The sequence below is a fragment of the Macrobrachium rosenbergii genome, chromosome 10, assembly GCF_040412425.1.
Source record: "Macrobrachium rosenbergii isolate ZJJX-2024 chromosome 10, ASM4041242v1, whole genome shotgun sequence".
Classification (NCBI taxonomy): domain Eukaryota; kingdom Metazoa; phylum Arthropoda; class Malacostraca; order Decapoda; family Palaemonidae; genus Macrobrachium; species Macrobrachium rosenbergii.
Window position 1 is genome coordinate 75159799 of NC_089750.1, and position 19908 is coordinate 75179706.

The window sequence follows — 19908 nt, forward strand, 5'->3', positions numbered from 1 at the left end:
TTTGTACTGTACAGTGCAGTGGTTCTCAACCTTTTTAAAAGCCCATGTACCCTTTCACCATATGTCAGACTGTCATTCACCCTCCTTTCAAAAATTGTGCCTCAAAAGGTATGCATATAAAATACTAAAGATCCTTGGTGACAATTCCCCACAATACTGATACTCTAATTCCCTCCCTAGGGAGGAATTCCCCCCGGGTTGAGAACCTCTGGCTACTATAGTGCATAGGCAAAAAAAAAAAAGTCCAATAACAGAATAATATTTATTCCATTCTACATCACAAACTTTTTAATACAACCTGTGCCGACTCACTGTCAACTAGAGCTCATTTACAAACGCAGAGAGTTAACCAAACCAATATTAGTAGCGTTAGAAGGCATCTACTAGGCAGTTAACATTTGTTCACTACAGTGCACTCCAGTATTGTGCATGGCACCTAACTTTAAACGCTTAGGCCTATGTCATCTGAGCATGAGTGAAGGTAGGCTAGGCGTAAACGAAGTGCGCGTAACTTGAAAATATAAATCGTCTATGCAAACTCTTGTTCATGCTCTTGTGTCACTAACATTACACTAAAATTAAGTACGTATAGACAACCTTGGTAAATATTCAATTTTTACATTTACGCACATCGTAAAAATCGAACTTATATCACATAGACCGGACAATTCTTTAGAATTCCATATTCAAATTGCCAAACCTTTAGAATGGCAGGTTAAATTTACATGGTAATTAAAAGTAAAAGATTTTTTTTTGTCTCTGGCTATTTAAATCGAAATTGATCTTCACCTCTATCAACACGTGTTTACAAACACCACCTGTTTGTTTATTGTTAGGCTGATTTTGTTAGGTTATACAACAAATACATGAGAGCTCATAATCATTTCCTTCATCTCATTATGTTATTCTTTAACCTGGGCTACGAGCCTACGAGAAATTAATGTCTTTAGTTAAAAAGAACTCTGTTAATCCTGGGTGTTAGAGCAAGAGGTTAGAGCCACAATTTTTAATCGAAGTGGAAGTTAGTATGTCTAAACAAATATTTGTAATATGTACAGGTATATACAAGGCGTAAGATTATATTCAGTAGGAATATGTACCTTACTCTGTCGCCACATTTGACCTACATCACAATACAAAATAAGAAACACTCGTAAAAAATAATTAAATAATTTTAAGTTAGGTTACGTTAGTTTTCTATCCGTGATGCGACTATAGAAAACGGGAAATCCTAGCGTTGTGCATTCATCGTAAACTATCCTAAAATCACGGTGCTTTGAAAGACGCGTTAGCAGCCCTATAAAAAACGCATTCTTACGGGCAATGCATCGTAAGAATACCCAAAATTAATGCATCATCAGGTCATGAAAAGATATCGGGAGTGATTTTTGATCGTCGTCGCAGCAAAATCTACCGAAAAGGGGACGAGAGCGAAGACATTAGCAGATGTTTATTTATCTCTTCCGTTACTCGGTGGCCTTGTGACAAATGCCGACTTCGAACTCCTTATCCGCGTTCAGTTCGTCCCGAATGGCTTTGATGGGCTTCAGGAGGGTGATGGGAACATCGTCGTCACGTCTCTGGAACAAAAAAATGAATTCATAACAATTTGATGACATTGCCGCGCTGTCGAACTTCTCGAAAGTTCAAGGGAAGATGCAACGTATTGCTACCTTAAAACAATTCTCCTTGCTTTTTTTAATAATTTACTTGCAATTTTATCTGTTTATTTATTGATTTGTTAATTTATTTTTTTAATAAGTGGTCTCTTATTTCCGTATTTCCCTTTATCTTCTGTTAATTCTTTCAAATGAACACATATTCTTCGGAATATTAATAATAATAATAATAATAATAATAATAATAATAATAATAATAATAATAATAATAATATTAATAATAATAATAATAGTAATAATAATAATAAGCCCTATCTTTAACTATAACAGACATATATAAAATAGATATTCAGTTACATTAGGAAATCACTATTGAACGGAAGGAATTTCATAGTTCAAGAATAGTGACTGAGAGCGTTCGTATAAAGCCAAAACACTCATAGAAAAATATAAAAAAGAGGAAAAAAGTGTCACATACGCTTAAGAAATTCGAGTAAAAGTAAGGTCACTGGCCAAATAAAAAAAAAGATAAAAAAATGACTGTAGGATTTCGAATACTACCGCCTCTACGCAATCGGAAATTCGGCAACGTACGAAACCGCTCGATAATATATCTCATATTTCTCCACCAAATCGAAAACTATAACTTATGTTTGTGATTCATCAGAATCTGGTGATTTTTGTGCAATGAATCGCTTTGACCGGAAGTCATTCAGAACTGTAAATCACAAAAAAAAGCAAAAAAAAAAAAAAATTAGAACCTTTAACTTTAAAGATGTAACAATATACTCCCTTAGGGAATTAGTGCCGTCAGTGCACCTCACGCAGTGCGCTGTAGGCATTACGTAAGTTTTTTTTTTGCAGCGTCCCTTAGACCTCTAGCTGTAACCCCTTTAATTCCATTTACTGTACCTCCGTTCATATTCTCTTTTTTCCATCTTGCTATCTACACTCTCCTAACAGTTTCCCATAGTGCAACTGCGAGGTTTTCCTCCAGTTACACCCCCAAACCTTTCTACTCTCAGTTTCACTTTCTGCGCTGAATGACATCATAGGTCCCAGCGCTTTGGCCTGAATTCTACAGTCAATTCTGTTCTATTTCCTAATGACTTCAAATTATACACTAATACTTTTTAACATTAATTTCATTATGACTATTATCGTAATAGTATTTTTATCATTAGTAGTTAATTAACATATATAAAAATAAACCTTTGCAAGTATAATTTTTTAGGATATTGCAAAATTTATTGGGTATTGTTTTAACCATGATAAATGTACTGCGTGTGTTAGATTACCGAGAGAGAGAGAGAGAGAGAGAGAGAGAGAGAGAGAGAGAGAGAGAGAGAGAGAATTACGACATCAGACAATTGGGTAACTGTTCAACCCTCATTGTGATATGTTCTATTGTTAAAATCACCTTCAATAGCCACAGCAACACATAAGGGTATTCGATAAGCTCTTGACCTTGCCAGTTTGTAAATACCCTGGGCACCAAAGCCCTGGACCACATTCGATAGATACGTCTCAATAAGTTCTGTATTCTATGTAGCGATTTTTGTTAACAGCTTTATAAATGGGTGAGAGGTGCCGTTCGTTATAGCCAGACTTACTTAGTAATCGCATCATGATCATTCTCTTCGCCCTTAATCATTCAGTTACTTTACCGTCAAACTATTTGCATTCCTACGAATACAGTAATTAGCGTGAAAGGAAGAGGTCGCGTACTGCACTTGTGCTGAGAATATTATCAAAGGAAATGAGTCACAGACTGCATAAGATATTAGCAAGATAAGTAAGTCACAGACTGGATAAAATATTTTCAAAATAAATAAGTCACAGACTGAGTAAAATATTAGCAAAATAAATAAGTCACAGACTGAATGAAATATTTTCAAAATAAATAAGTCACAGACTGAATGAAATATTTTCAAAATAAATAAGCCATAGACTGAATAAAATATTAGCAAAATAAATAAGTCACAGACTGAATAAGATATTTTCAAAATAAACAAGTCACAGACTGAATAAAATATTAGAAAAATAAATAAGTCACAGACTGAATAAAATGTCAAAATAAATAAGTCACAGACTGAATAAAATATTTTCAAAATAATAAGTCACAGAGTGAATAAAAATATTTTAAAGATAAATAAGTCACAGACTGAATAAAATATTTTCAAAATAAATAAATCACTGACTGAATAAAATGACGAACAAACACAGCGGTAGTTCTCATAAGCGAACAACGTTGACCCTCGATCGTAATCTAGGTTATACGCATTGTCTAGGGTTGCACAAGTATCAAGTATCCAGTACATGACTTAGAGTCGCTTTCAAGTAAGGGTGGCTAAGATAATATGAAAAATATCTTAATTTATGATAATCCAACATCAACGTATACAGTTCTGTCCTGAGGGTAAGTTTGATGAAATATATTAAAGAAATCTTGAATTTCTTTTATTGATCGACAAGGCCTGTTGGTATTAGGCGGTGTCACATTTAAAAAAAAACTCACTAGAGAGAGAGAGAGAGAGATTTGATTCTAATATGTGGCAGCTATATTTGTGACCTATTGGTATTTTTTAATATAACCCGAAGTAATCTACATACTTCCATACCACAGCTGGGAGGTTTATAAAATGTGGTTATAACTTAAGTGAAAAATGCGCCGAAGTTTCTTCGGCGCAGTCGAGTTTTCTGTACATAGTATAATCCAGGCCACCGAAAATAGATCTATCTTTCGGTGGGTATAATGCTATATGAGCCACGACCCATAAAACTCTCATCCGGGCATGGTGGCCTGTGTTGTTGCGTTGCCAGAAGCACGATTATGGCTAACTTTAACCTTAAATAAAATAAAAACTACTGAGGCTAGAGGGTTGAAGTTTGGTATGTTTGATGACTGGAGGGTGGATGATCACCATACCAATTTGCAGCCCTCTAGCCTCAGTAACCTTTAAGATATGAGGGCGGACAGAAAAAGTGCGGACGGACAGACAAAGCCGGCACAATAGTTTTCTTTTCAGAAAACTAAAAAAGCATGAAATCAATGTTAATGAGGAAATTAATCTTAAGAAATATAATTCCTGATTCGTTTAGTGAATATTCTGGGGAATGAATTTTGATAAACTGAATCTAGACGTTACAATAGAGACCGCCAATTCTGCCTTGTCCGTTTTGTCCCGACCGTTAATTATGACTTGTCCGTGTTTTCCCGACCGTTATTTCTGCCTTGTTTGGGGTTTCCTGACCGTTAATTCTGCCGTATCGGCGTTGCCCCGACCGTTAATTCTGAACGTCACTTATGCCTTATTATTTTCCCGACCGTTAATTCTGCCTTGTCTGTGTTCCCCCGACCGTTAATTCGGCCCGTCACTTCTGCCTTATTGTTTCCCCGGCCGTTAATTCTGTCCTATCAGTGTTGACCCGACCGTTAATTCTGCTCGTCACTTATGCCTTATTATTTTCCCGACCGTTTTGTCTGTGTTGCCCCGACCGTTAATTCGGCCTGTCACTTAATTGTTTCCCCGGCCGTTAATCCTGCCCTATCAGTGTTGACCCGACCGTTAATTCTGCTCGTCACTTATGCCTTATTATTTTCCCGACCGTTAATTCTGCCCAATCAGTGTTGACCCGACCGTTAATTCTGCGTTGCCAATCTTATCGCGGATCCCAGTACTGCCGTTTCACCTTCTTGACCAAATTCTGACTTTACCAGTGGCTCCACAGCTCGTTAAAATACTCCCAAAATCGCAGAGCAGTAGGTGCAACCCGCATGTCCCATGAGAAAGCTTTATTTTTAGTCTTTACACCAACTCTATTTTTCGATAAAACATTACAATTAAAAGAATTGGTGTTTTCGTAGATGAGTCGCCGGTTTTTTGTGATGCTTCTTGGTTTTAGTGGAGGTTTAGCCACGCCCCCTCCCCCCCCAAAAAAAATATAATAAATAAACAGTTGGTTCTTGGACTTAAGCGGGATTAGGACCGCTGGTTTTAGAAGTAAAACTGTTTTCAGTTTTTTTTTTTTTATCTTTTATGGTCTGAGCCCTGAAGAATTTATATGTTTTTTTTTTAATGAGTGAGATGGCTTCTTTCTGTATTTCCCAGTGCCTTCTGTTGCCTCTTTCTAATGAACACCGCAATATTCTTTGGAAGTTTCTTCAACTTCAAGTCAGTGGCCCCAGTGGTGGGCTTGTTCCATATGAATAGGGTTCTTCATCTTCTGAATAATAATAATAATAATAATAATAATAATAATAATAATAATAATAATAATGTTCCATATGAACAGGGTTCTTCATCTTCTGAATAATAATAATAATAATAATAATAATAATAATAATAATAATAATAATAATAATGGAAGAAGTAACGGTATTTTTTACAGTATTTACAAATTCTGAAATATTGTTATTTCCTTTAAAAACTAAAATTTATAGATTAAATTCGATGATCTTTGTGACACCATCAATATGCACACAATCCATACTTTCTAAATGTAATAAATATAATATATATATATATATATATATATATATATATATATATATATATATATATATATATATATATATAAAACTTCGATATAATGTATCAATAAACAAAACCATATGTAAAAGAATCTACCTGAAAGAGTGTTTCTCCCTCGAAGTCAAGCAGACCGTGCTTGCGGGCGCGCAGGAGCATCCCTACTACTTTATTGGAGATCCTGGTGTAGATCTGAAAGGAATAATGGGGATGTCAGACCTTTCGTGTCCAGATGAAAAATGATGCAGGTGTTGTTTCTCTCTCTCTCTCTCTCTCTCTCTCTCTCTCTCTCTCTCTGGTCATTTACCAGTTTACTTACACATTTATACACACATACCCATATACATAATATATATATATATATATATATATATATATATATATATATATATATATGTATGTATGTATATGTATATATATACTGTAAGCATTTTAGATTTACACTTCCCACGGTCACGAGAACCAATAATCTCACAGCAATATTGACTCCAGTCATTTTGCATCAGTCACCTCTCTCTCTCTCTCTCTCTCTCTCTCTCGTCGTCAACATTCAACAGCCATTCAATTTATTTCTAATATACTTCCTTTATGACAATCTGCTGCCTTGTACAAAATTTAATGTATTCCACATCTCACTCTCAACTTAATGTCCCAATTCCGCTCCCAGGTCCCAAAGGCACCATTTTAGACCACTTCTTTTCTGCCAATTCAACACGGTGCACTGTAGGCAATACTTAAGGTTCTTTGCCTTTTACTGCACCTCCTCCGTTCATATTCTCCTTCTTCCATCTTCCTTTCCACTCTCTCCTGACAATTGTTGCACAATGCAACTGTTTTGAGGTTTTCCTCCTGTTACACCTCTCAGACCTTGACATCCAATTTCCTTTTCAGCGCCGAATGACCTCATCACAGCTCCACCTCTTGCCTGGCCCTTGGCCTAAAATCTGAATTTCATTCTGCACCAACATCCACATTCATGCTTACGTTCATTTCCTTCCTCCTCACAGACTGCGCAAGCACGCACCGTACCTGGAACAGTTCGCCGAAGGAGATCACAGCAGTCCCATCTTCGAACTGCTGCCCTTCCTGGTAGATCATGTCGCAAAGGAGGACCACCTCCGCGTTGACGTGCTTGGCTGCTTTCAGCCCTCGCTTCTCCGACAGACTGCCTGCTACCGGTCTGGAAGAAGGAGAGGACTGAATGGAGGTATTGTAAATGGACGTTTCTAGTTTTCCGTCCGCCCTCAGATCTTAAAATCTGCTGAGGCTAGAGGGCTGCAAATTGGTATGTTGATCATCCACCCTCCAATCATCAGACACACCAAATTGCATCCCTCTAGCCTCAATAGTTTTGATTTTATTTAAGGTTAAAGTTAGCCATAACCGTGCTTTTGGCGACGATATAGGACAGGCCACCACCGGGCCGTGGTTAAAGTTTCATGGGCCGCGGCTCATACAGCATTATACCGAGACCACCGTCAATGGAATAGAATAGATTATTTCAGTTGACAGAAACCCAGAAAAAGCTTTTGACTGATAAAAACCCGGAAAACATTTTCTATATGTAAATGAGTAAAAAATGCACCGAAGTTTCTTCAGCGCAATCGAGTTTTCTGCACAGCCGCTACAGCGTATAATCAAGGCCGACGAAAATGGATCTATCTTTCGGTGGTCTCGGTATAATACTGTATGAGCTGTGGCCCATGAAACTTCAACCACGGCCCGGTGGCGGTCTATCCTATATCGTTGCCAGAAGTACGATTATGGCTAACTTTAACCTTAAATAAAATCAAACTTACTGCGGCTAGAGGGCTGCAATTTAGCGTGTTTGATGATTGGAGGGTGGATGATCAACATACCAATTTGCAGCCCTCTAGCCTCAGCAGTTTTTAAAGCCTGTTGAACGTTTTGATATAAAAACCCGTAAAATGTTTTTGGTATATTAAAACAGAAAATGTTTTTGATATATAAAAACGCTAAAGTCTTGGATATATAAACATGGAAATATTCGTGTATATATATACATATATATATCTAATATATATGTAATACACATATATATGCATTATATATATATATATTTAAATAAATGAAAAAAATGAAATCAGGAAAATTCTTGATACCCTAAGCAAAAAAAAAAAAAAAAAGCCAGACTTTGCATTCCTAATAAGTTGAGTAAAAAAAAAATATACATTTTAACATGACCAGTGACATATTCGAACGTCCAAAGACCTTACAACTGAATGACTTCACAAAAAAAAAAAGAACCGCCCAGATTTCCTTTTTTTTTTTTTTTTTTCTTTACAATTTGTAATCGCGGTTTTTCTTGCAGTGGTTGGAACGAAACGACCTTTTGAATGTGGGTTTTTTTTTTGGGGGGGGAGGGTAAATACGTTCTGTTTGTGGACGTAACCGAAAGATTGCACAAAGCTCCAATAAGGAACTACTGTTTATGGTTTATTCCTGAGCACTGCCTAATACAATCCTCCTCGTATTTTAGTAATTTGGTGACATTCTTATCAATTTATTTAGTGATTTGTTAATTAATTTTTGGTTTGTTTTTTTCAAATAAGTGATCAGTCCTCCCTGTATTTTAATAATTTACGTATATTCTAATCTATTAATTTGTTAAATCGTTTTCCTTTTTTTAAATAAGTGATCTATTCTTCCTGTATTTCCTATTACATCTGTTGCTTCTTTCAAATGAACACCATAATATTCTTTGGAAGCTTGAATTTCAGGTCAGTGATCCCTTGGGTGGTCTTGTCCCATATGAATAGGGTTGATTTGAATAATAATAATAATAATAATAATAATAATAATAATAATAATAATAATGTTTGTTTAGATTTCATGATTAAAGGAGGATATTTTGACCGATCACTCACAGAGAGAGAGAGAGAGAGAGAGAGAGAGAGAGAGAGAGAGAGAGAGAGAGAGAGAGAAGACAGGCATCGAGAGCGAGAACAACAATAGAGGCATAAAAAACAGAAAGGTGATTTTAAAATGCCAACAGAACGAATAGAAATCCAACGGTTAAGAGAACGGCGACATTCCTCTGACGTCACTTCCGCCCATTTAAACAGGTGTCTGTAAAGTATTTATGACGCCTCGGCCCTTGAGACATACTATCCTACCCCCATCATGCTAAGAAAATGAAAAAAGAAAGAATAAATAAAAATGAGTGCGCAACCCGATCTTCATATCAGCTGGCGCGTAAACAAATTTCTTCTTCCGCTTTGCAACTGCAGTAGGAAGCTAGTTTCGTTTGTTTTCCCTTTCTTCCTTTTGTTAAATCTTCAGGCAAACAGACTCACGAACAGGGCAAACAGTCCGCCTAAGAATGTAGAGAACGCGAACAGCATGACTGTGCACTGACAGTTAAGACTATGAAAAGATCTCACCCGACGCTCCCGCATGAACGTTAAATCATTACGGAGCTTAGACTCGGTCTAAGGTACACGGTACACACACACACACACACACACACACACACACACACACACACACACACACACACACACACATTCATAGCACGGAAGTTTTATCTTATAATCGCTATTCTGTCTATAGTATTCACGTTTCTTTTTTTATTTAAACAGTGCCCCATAAATACACAGAAAAGAACGAATGATCTCAATAACCTCGAAAAATGTTTTGATTAAAGAATGCCGGTTAATTTTAAAATCTGTCTGTCTAAGGTACACGGTTACACTTAGATTCATATAGCACGGAAGTTTTAATCTTATAATCGCTGTTCTATTTATAGTATTCACGTTTCCTCTCCTAAACACTGCGCTTTACACACAAAAGAACGAATGATCTCAATAGCCTCGAAAAAATTCTGATCGAAAAATAACGGTTATTTTAAAACATGTCGGTCTACTTTCCCTGGTTATCTCACACTCTCATAGCACGAAAGTTTTAATCTTATAATTGCTATTCTGTCTATAGTATTCACGTTTTCCTTTCTAAACACAGTCCCTGTTAATACGCACAAAAGAACGAATGACATCAGTAACCTCGTAAAAAAAGTGTTTAGACAGACGCCACTTCGTCCATGATTTTTTCTCGGGCGTTCGTGCTATGTAACTTCTAGGGTACAATCTCAGAATGTCACTCGAGTGTCGTGCGTAATATGTTTGCTCCCATCTCCTTTAGGGCCAATTTCATGCCTGATGTGAAGGGACAATTTTGAGGAATAGTATCGTAACGGCAATTCTGGGTCAGGATGCCAGAACTGACCCAAAATTAAGTGTAAAATACTCCTTTTCGCTAGGCTGTGTCGTCAGCATCCTGTGACTGAACGTTAACATATTTCTGATGTGTCACTCAAAGTGGTTTGGATTTATTTCTTGATAGAAGTACTTCAGTAATCTACATAAAGAACTGCACTCGAGGGAAACTCTTGAAAACTGAATAAAAGGATTAAGATAGGGACTCTTGTCGTGTCTAAAACCCGTTGGTAATATTTATTCTACAAAATAAAAATGGTCTCTAGTCGTTCCTTTAGTCTAGATCTGCATAAAATTACTCCGCTTTGACAGGATCTTCTTGGCAACTTTTTCGAGAATTTAGGTCTAAGTTGACAATTCATGAAAAGTTTACGCGTGCTGTCGTTTATTTTTTTTTATTAACTGCTAAACAAATACATATCAGAATATGCCATATTTACCTCGAAAATGGCGTAATGGACGTATATGGTACGATAATACATTAAATAACAGCGTGCAGAGTTAGCTACGACAGACGTTAATGAAACATCACGGCATATGGGAGATTATTTAATCACTGGTTTTCACTTTCAAAATGACGTTATTTACCCGTTTAAAATGACGTTATTTTCCCTATTAAAATGACGTTATGTACCGGGGAATCATCTCCTTGTGGTCAGTTGTTTTGGAAAGCTTTTTATACCTGTTGTTGAAGCTTAGTTTCACGAGGTTTCTAAGCGAAAGTCTCAAACGTATATGCGAAAGCTTCATAAAATTCAGAGCTGGAAATTCTGTCGATGAGACACCAGCTCTCTCTCTCTCTCTCTCTCTCTCTCTCTCTCTCTCTCTCTCTCTCTCTCTCTCTCTCTCACATGAGTCACCACACTGATAACCCCATCCTATCTGCCCGTGACGATTGCAAGTCCATTAGACGAATATTTTAAGCAGCTTGACATTCTTGGCTCCGGACGGCTGTAATATGACGGTTGGTCTAAGTCATCATCATTTCTCGTATTTTTATTATGTTTATTCTCAAATTTAAGGTAAATATGGCTTCCCTGTTTCCTAAAAATCCCACACGTAGAGGAATCTTTCCCTTGATGTGTACGTACGTATATTTATGCATATGCTATTTGGGCGTACTTTCTCTCTTCTTCTTCTTCTTCTTCTTCTTCTTATTATTATTATTATTATTATTATTATTATTATTATTATTATTATTATTATTATTATTATTCAGAAGGTTAAACCTATTCATGTGGGACAAGCCCACCAAAGGACCCACTGATTTGAAATTCAAGCTTCCAAAGAATATCATGGTGTTCATTAGGAAGAAGTGAGATGTAAGGAAACTAGAAAAAAGAAGAAGAAGAAGAAGTAAATAGAGAGAATCTCGAATAATTTTTCCTTATTCCTGAGAAGCTTGCCTGAAGAGAAAAGTCTAGACTGATTCAGTCATGATGAGAAGAGAGTATCTGCTAACAATGCCATTGGCTTCAGTAGAAATTTATGCACATATGTATACTGCAATAGAAATTTATGTGTATATGTATACTGCAATAGAAATTTATGTGTGTATGTATACTGCAGTAGAAATTTATGTGTATATGTATACTGCAATAGAAATTTATATATAAATGTATACTGCAATAGAAATTTATGAAATTTATGTATATATGTACACTTTATCAGGCTAGGTCTAAATGTGTTTATGGTCTAGCCTTGTATTGTTAATCTACAAGCATTGAAGAGACTTCGTGAATGGTATCTTAAGCTAATTGAAAGTTGACAGCGGCGTCTGTTGTACTTATCTTGACGTACAGACAGGAATTGTCCCATCACGTGACTCAGCCATTTTTGGACCACTCTTGTCACCCCTACGTAACATACGCACGCGCGAACTTACTGATTCTACGCCTCGCCTAGGATATAAGCAGTGTAATCTCTCATAAAAGTCAAAGCTAAACAAACAAACAAAATGTTATTATTATTATTATTATTATTATTATTATTATTATTATTATTATTATTATTATTATTATTATTCAGAATATGAGGCCTGTCCATATGGAACAAGCCCACCACAGGGGCCACTGACTTGAAATTCAAGAAGCTTCCAGAGAATATTACGGTGTTCATTAGAGAGTAACAGAAAGTAAGGGGAAATGCAGAAAGAAGAGATCGCTTATTAAAAAAAAAAAAAGATAAATTAATAAATAAATAAATAGAGAAAATATAAGTAAATTATTAAAATGCAAAGAAAATTGTATTGGGGAAGTGACGCATTGCATCTTCGCTTGAACTTCTGAAGTTCCAATTGCACAATATCCTCAGTAGGTGTGAGGAGGAACATGCGAGAATCATTACCTAAAACCAGAATGTAAGAAAAATGCAAGGATCATTACTTAAAACCATAAGGTAAACAAAAAGGAAATGCGAGAACATTACCTAAAACCAAAAGGTAATAAAAAAAAAATACGAGAATCATTACCTAAAGCCATAAAGTAAACAAAAAGGAAATACGAGAATCATTACCTATAACCATAGGGTAAACAAAAAATCAAGGGAATCGTTATCTAAAAGAAGAAAAAATGCGAGAATCATTACCTAAAGCCATAAAGTAAACAAAAAGGAAATGCGAGAATCATTACCTGTAAATAGGGTAAACAAAAAATCAAGGGAATCATTACCTAAAAGAAGTAAGAAAAATGCGAGAATCATTACCTAAAATAAGTAAAAAAAAATGCGAGAATCATTACCTAAAATGAGTAAAAAAATAAAACCATTACCTAAAATAAAAAAATGCGAGAATCATTACCAAAAACATCAAACTTTACAAAAATGAGAATCACTACCTAAAACCAAAATGTCAACAAACCCCCTCAAAAAATGCGAGAATCACTAAAAAAAAAAAAAAAAAAAAAAAGGAGACTTACTTTCCGTAATTGGGATCGTCCTTGGAGAGCCTCCTTGGGGCCTTGCTCGCGTCGAAGCTGCTGTGGAAGGGATTGTTGGCCATCCTCTCCTGGTGGTTCTTAGCCACGTCGTCGAACATCTTCAGCTTGTCTGCCAGGCTGCCCCGACGGACGTTGAAAGACTGCAGGCAGAAGAAGGAAAATAAGAATAATAAGGGTCAATATAATCGAATCTATATTAGCTTGAAGAAGGGTCAGTTTAATCGATTGTATATTAGCTTGAAGAAGGGTCAGTTTAATTGGTTCTTTATTAGCTTGAAGAAGGGCCATTTTAATCGATTCTGCATTAGCTTGAGGAAGGGTTAATTGGATCGAGTCTTTAGCTTATGAATTCTGCTCCCGTGCCGTCAGTGCGCCTCATGCGGTGCACTGTAGGTATTACTCAAGGTTTTTTGCCGTGTCCCTTCCTTAGACCCTAAGTTGCAACCCCTTTCATTCCTTTTACTGTACCGCCTCCGTTCATATTCTCTCTCTTCCATCTTACTTTCCACTCTCTTCTGATAATTGATTCATAGTGCAACTGCTTTGAGGTTTTCCTCCTGTTACGCCTTTCAAACCTTTTTACTGTCAATTTCCGTTTCAGCGCTGAATGACCTCATAGCTCCCAGAGCTTGCTTGACTTTGGCTTAAATTCTATTTTATTCTAATGAGCTCTGCCTTCTTCTTGTAGAAAATAAGTTAAGTATACCTTAGTTTAACCAGACCACTGAGCTGATTAACAGCTCTCCTAGGGCTGGCCCGAAGGATTAGACTTATTTTACGTGGCTAAGAACCAATTGGTTACCTAGCAACGGGACCTGCAGCTTATTGTGGAATCAGAACCACATCATACCGAGAAATGAATTTCTATCACCAGAAATAAATTCCTCTAATTCTTCATTGGCTGGCCGGAGACTCGAAATCGGGCCTAGCAGAGTGCTAGCCGACAACTCTACCGACTCACCCAACGGGGAACTTCTCCTTGTAGACTTGTGGTGGTTTGATGAAAGGGATAGTAGTTAGTGTCTTGGTACATTCTGCTTGAACAGTTTCCAGAGACCACTGTAGCATAAACCATTCGGGAAAGGAGATCGTAATGTCCTAAGATCAGCACATTCTGCGGCATCGAAAAGATATTCCAGGAAATTCTGAACTTAATTACAGTAAAGGCTTTGCTTTGCAAGGCCTTGAAACCGAAGAAGATGAAAAATTAGGTACATATCCGTCATGAAGATGAACATTGCCCACACTGGCGCCAAATTGATAACGGTGTCACTAGATGGCACTGAACCAAGGGGAATAATCGGTTTTCTAAAGCAAAGACTTAAGTCGCGATAATACCGGCGCCTTCTGACAATCGAAGAGGAACGAGCTATTTTCAGGACTATCTGTCAAGGGCAACTGTTTCTGAGTCATAGAGAAGAATGATAAAAAAAAGTTACGAAGAATAAACACTTCAAGAGACTTCCCAAGGGCCAAGCACTGGGACCTATCAGGTCATTCAGTGCTGAAAGGTCGAGGAAAGTCAGATGGAAGAAAGAATTTGAAAGGAGGCACAGTAAAAGGAATGAAAGGGGTTGCAGCTAGGGGTCTTAGGGACGCTGCAAAGAATCTTCAGCAATGCCCAAAGACCTTGGTAGCCTATAATGCCTATAAGCTCCATCCCCTTACAGATAAGGAGACGAACTTGAGTCACAGAGCGAACGTGAAGGGAAAAAGGAAGACTTATTAATGGCGTTTAGTTTACACCATCTTTGTTCTTACACCCATAAGTCGATTACATCTTGTTATGTATATTTCTCTGTATGGTTGAGTGCAGTGACTCTACTACAGGCTTCTTTTTGACACTGGTTTACACGCTCGTTTCTTTTCAGGTATTTGAGCTGTCGACACACCAAAGTAACACGTAGCATATATATAAACATGTACATACATGTGTTATACGTATGTATATATGCACATATATATGTGTGTGTGCTGTACGTGTATGTATGTATATGTACACATATATATATGTGTGTGTATGTATGTATGTATGTAAGTATGCAGAAAGAAAGTTACTCAGAAATGTAGTTGAATCGTTTTCTGTAATATGGCTTTCGAGTTATTTTCATGATTTATTGTCACCGATCTGTGAATCTTACTTTCATAGTCACCTCCATCAAAATTTTGCTAAGTCAACTACAGACGATCGTATCATTGCAGTCTAAGTTCCTGAGGTCCTTTATTCCTCACACGGCTGGACTGTGGAACTGCTTCCCTACTGAGGATGTTGTGCAGTTGGAACTTCTAAAGAAGTTCAAGCGAAGATGCAATGCATTACTATCCTAATACAATTCAACTTGTATTTTAATATTTTACTTATATTTACATCTATTTATTTGTTAATTAATTTATTATTTCATTTTTAATAAGTGATCTGTTCTTTCTGTATTTCCCTTTTACCTTCTGTTACTTCTTTCTAATGAACACCATGATATTCTTTGGAAGCTTCAGAATTTTAAGTCAATGGCCCCTTTCCATACGAACAGGGTTCATCTTCTGAGTGATGACAATGATAATAACTGACTACGCCTGTTTATAAACCCCTAGGCTGATATTTGTTAAAGCTGTGATAAAGTTCTTTGAAATTTGGCGAGCTACAATTTGTGAAACTTTCTCAATAAATAATTTCTTGGGTAGGGTGATGGTCAGGTCAGCATCAATTTCAGACAAGATTTTGACAGTGTGTCAGGCAGTTCATGGCTGCCCTGTTGGTGTTTAAAATTCTCCAATTTGTGGAATATATTTATATATAATTTAGGCCAAAGGCCAAGCAAGCGCTGGGATCTATGACAAGGTCATTCAGCGCTGAAAGAGAAATTGAGAGTGAAAAGGTCTGAGTGGGGCAACAAGAAGGAAAACCTTCCAGTTGCACTCTGAAACAATTGTCAGGGGAGTATTGAGGAAAGCAAGGCGGAAGAAAGAGATGAACGGAGGAGGTACAGTAAAAGGAATGAAAGGGGTTGCAGCTAGGGGCCTAAGGGACGCTGCAGAAGAACTGAAAGGGGTTGCAGCTAGGGACCTAAGGGACGCCGCATGCAGAGAAGAACTGGAAGGGGTTGCAGCTAGGGGCTTAAGGGACGCTGCAGAAGAACTGAAAGGGGTTGCAGCTAGGGACCTAAGGGACGCCGCATGCAGAGAAGAACTGAAAGGGGTTGTAGCTAGGGACCTAAGGGACGCCGCATGCAGAGAAGAACTGAAAGGGGTTGCAGCTAGGGACCTAAGGGACGCCGCATGCAGAGAAGAACTGGAAGGGGTTGCAGCTAGGGACCTAAGGGACGCCGCATGCAGAGAAGAACTGAAAGGGGTTGCAGCTAGGGACCTAAGGGACGCTGCAGAGAACTGAAAGGGGTTGCAGCTAGGGGCCTAAGGGACGCCGCAGAGAAGAACTGAAAGGGGTTGCAGCAAGGGGCCTAAGGGACGCGGCAGAGGAGAACCTTCTGGTGGAACTTACGCGCGGACCCTAACTGTATTCTCAAACGCCTGGACCAAATCCAGTAATATTACCAAAAAAACATGAGCAGGCATCTCAGCCAACTGTGGCCAATCAGAAAATCGGCAAATCACACCGCAGCAGGTGACAAATGATGTTTTTTGAGGCAAAGATTGTTGTGCAAAGATCCGTTTTTAAGTTTCATCAAGACCGGCCGACAGAATTCAACAGTGTCTTCAAGCACCTACATGCATAATAGAAAATCAAAATTGAAATTTTTTCCCTTAAAAATCACTGAATCTGACTAAGCGAAAACACACTTTCTTTATCAAACCGATTTCTCTCCGAGATTCTTCAGACAAACAAATGTACATACTCGTTATAATTATTATTATTATTATTATTATTATTATTATTATTATTATTATTATTATTATTATTATTATTTATTATTATTCAGAAGATGAAGAACCGCATTCATATGGAACAAACCCACCAAAGGGGCCACTGACTTGAAATTCAAGAAGCTTCCGAAGAATATTATGGTGTTCATTAGAAAGAAGTAACAGAAGGTAATTGGAAACAGAAAAAAGAGATCTCACTTATTAAAAGACAAAAAATAAATTAACAAAATGATTAAATAAATCGACAAAAATGTAAGTAAATCTTTAAAACGCAAGGAGAATTGTATTAGGGAAGCAATGCATCGCATCTTCGCTTGAACTTCTGAAGAAGTTCCAACCGCACGAAATCCTCAGTAGGGAGATCGTTCCCCAGTCCAGCGGTGTGAGGAATAAAAGGGACCTCTGGAACTGAGATAATGAATCCAGATTTCCAGATTTCTGCTCCGGTGACCAAAACACACGAAAACAAATGAGGCCGAAAATCGATTCGGGAAAGCGCATCGGAGAACCGAAAGCGAAAACTAAACAAAAGAAGTTGGAATGAAAAGAAGCGTGTAAAATTGACAGAAAACAATCGCGAACTAGTAAAAAATGCGCCGAAGATTCTTCGGCGCAATCGAGTTTTCTGTACGGCGTATAACGCTGTATGAGCCGCGGCCCATGAAGCTTTCAGCCACGGCCCGGTGGTGGCCTGTCCTATAGCGTTGCCGGACGCTCGATTATGGCTAACTTTAACCTTAAACAAAATACAAAACCACCGAGGCTAAAGGGCTGGAATTTGGTGTGTTTGATGATTGGAGGGTGGATGATCAGCATACCAATTTGCACCCTCTAGCCTCAGTAGTTTTTAAGATCTGAGGGCGGACAGAAAAAGTGCGGACAGAAAAAAGTGCGGACAGAAAAAGTGCGGACAGAAAAAGTGCGGACAGAAAAAAGTGCGGACGGACAGGCAAAGCCGGCACAATAGTTTTTTTTTTACAGAAAACTAAAACTATAGCTCCGTCGGTGTACCTCATGTGGTGCACTGTAGGCATTGCTTAAGGTTCTTTACAGCGTCCCTTCTTTAGGCCCCTAGCTGCAACCTCTTTCGTTCCTTTTACTGTACCTCCGTTTGTACTCACTTTCTTCCATCTTACTCTCCCCAACCCTCTCCTAACAATTGATTCATATTGCAACTGCAGAAGGTTTTCCACCTGTTACACCTTTCAAGCCTTCTCTTCTCTCAATTTCAGCTTCCCTTTCAGCGCTGAATGACCTCATCATACATAGGTCCCAGAGCTTGGCCTTTGGCCTAAAATTTATATATTCCATTCCAACCAATTTAACGATGGACCCTTGGAAAATAGGTAAAAAGAAATTTAGTATCTGTAACACATGAAAGATGTCGGGTATACAAGATAATAAAACAAGTTCCGAATGCGACACGGGTTGGTCACTAATGTTTACTTTTCATAAACAAGATGGCTACAGTCAGAGAAAGCGCGTCACTGACGTAGCCTGGCGAAGATAATCTCACATGCGACGATTAAAACGTTGCGTAAACAGAGAGAGAGAGAGAGAGAGAGAGAGAGAGAGAGAGAGAGAGAGAAGGGGGGTCTTTTTATAGACATGCGGTCTGCAATATGTGTGTATGTGATTTCATCTACAGTAACACCTGTCTGAAACTTTCCCACTTTCCCTTACCCACTGAAGCATAGACGCCATGTTTACATCGTATCTTCTCGCGATTCCACAATCAGTCAGGACCCTGGACTATGATCAAGTTCGAATCGTCATGAGTTCCACTTTCTTGACCGAGCAACAAGATTTACTGAACAGCAGCAACAGCACCGACATGGAGTCAAAGTTCCAGAGGTCCTTTATTCCTCCTCTACTGGGGATGTCGTTCAGTTGGAACTTTACAGAAGTTCAAGCGATGATGCAATGCGTTACTGCCCTAATACAATTTCCCTTGCATTTTAATCATTTAGGTGCGTTTTCATCTTATTCATTATTTTGTTAATTTATTTTTTGTTCTTTAATATGTGATCTCTTCTTTCTGTATTTCCCGTTACCTCCTGTTATTTCTTTCTAATGAACAGTGCAATATTCTCTGGAAGCTTGAATTTCAAGTCAGTGGCCCCTTTGGTGGGCTTGTTCCATATGAATGAGGTCCTACATCTTCTCAATAATAATAATAATAATAATAATAATAATAATAATAATAATAATAATAACATCCATTACGCAGAATGGAACTCAGGGCTGTTTGAACTGAGTTTTGAATGACATAATATGGTCAAGATATGGAACCTTTCATACAGGCCTATTCCGGCGTTCCATCTTACTTACTGTTATTCGAGAATTGCATCGTAAGACATTACAGAGAATAGAATAGAACATAGAATTTAGGCCAAAGGCCAACCCGTGGGACCTATGAGGTCATCAGCGCAGAAGGGAAACTGACAGTAAGAATATTTGAAAGGCTTAAACCTCTCAGATGCACTAAGAAGCAATTGTTAGGAGGTGGTGGAAAGTCAGATGGCAGAAAGAAAAAATGAACGGAGGTACAGTAAAAGGAATGACAGAGGTTGCAGCTAGGGGCCGAAGGGACGCTGCAAAGAGGTAAGACATTACAAGAAATTGTTTAGGGTCTCGTCTCCGGAGCCACAAGATAGAAGCCTATGAAACAACATTAAAAGATGAAATGATTCAACGACAGAGGTCTGGA

General features: G+C 37.8%; 1 protein-coding gene across 2 annotated transcripts in view; it reads right to left on the bottom strand.

Moving 5' to 3' along the window:
* Positions 1-248: 248 nt before the first annotated feature.
* LOC136842903 (actin-binding Rho-activating protein-like) overlaps positions 249-19908 on the bottom strand; it is a 26750-nt gene continuing 7090 nt past the window's right edge. For both annotated transcript variants that reach the window (XM_067110829.1, XM_067110828.1), the window contains 4 exons: positions 13302-13462; positions 7181-7331; positions 6251-6343; positions 249-1580 (listed from right to left, as the gene is read on the bottom strand). In XM_067110829.1, coding sequence (XP_066966930.1) covers positions 1467-1580; positions 6251-6343; positions 7181-7331; positions 13302-13462 — 519 coding nt within the window. In that variant the 3' untranslated portion in view covers positions 249-1466. The remainder of the gene's footprint in view (positions 1581-6250; positions 6344-7180; positions 7332-13301; positions 13463-19908) is intronic.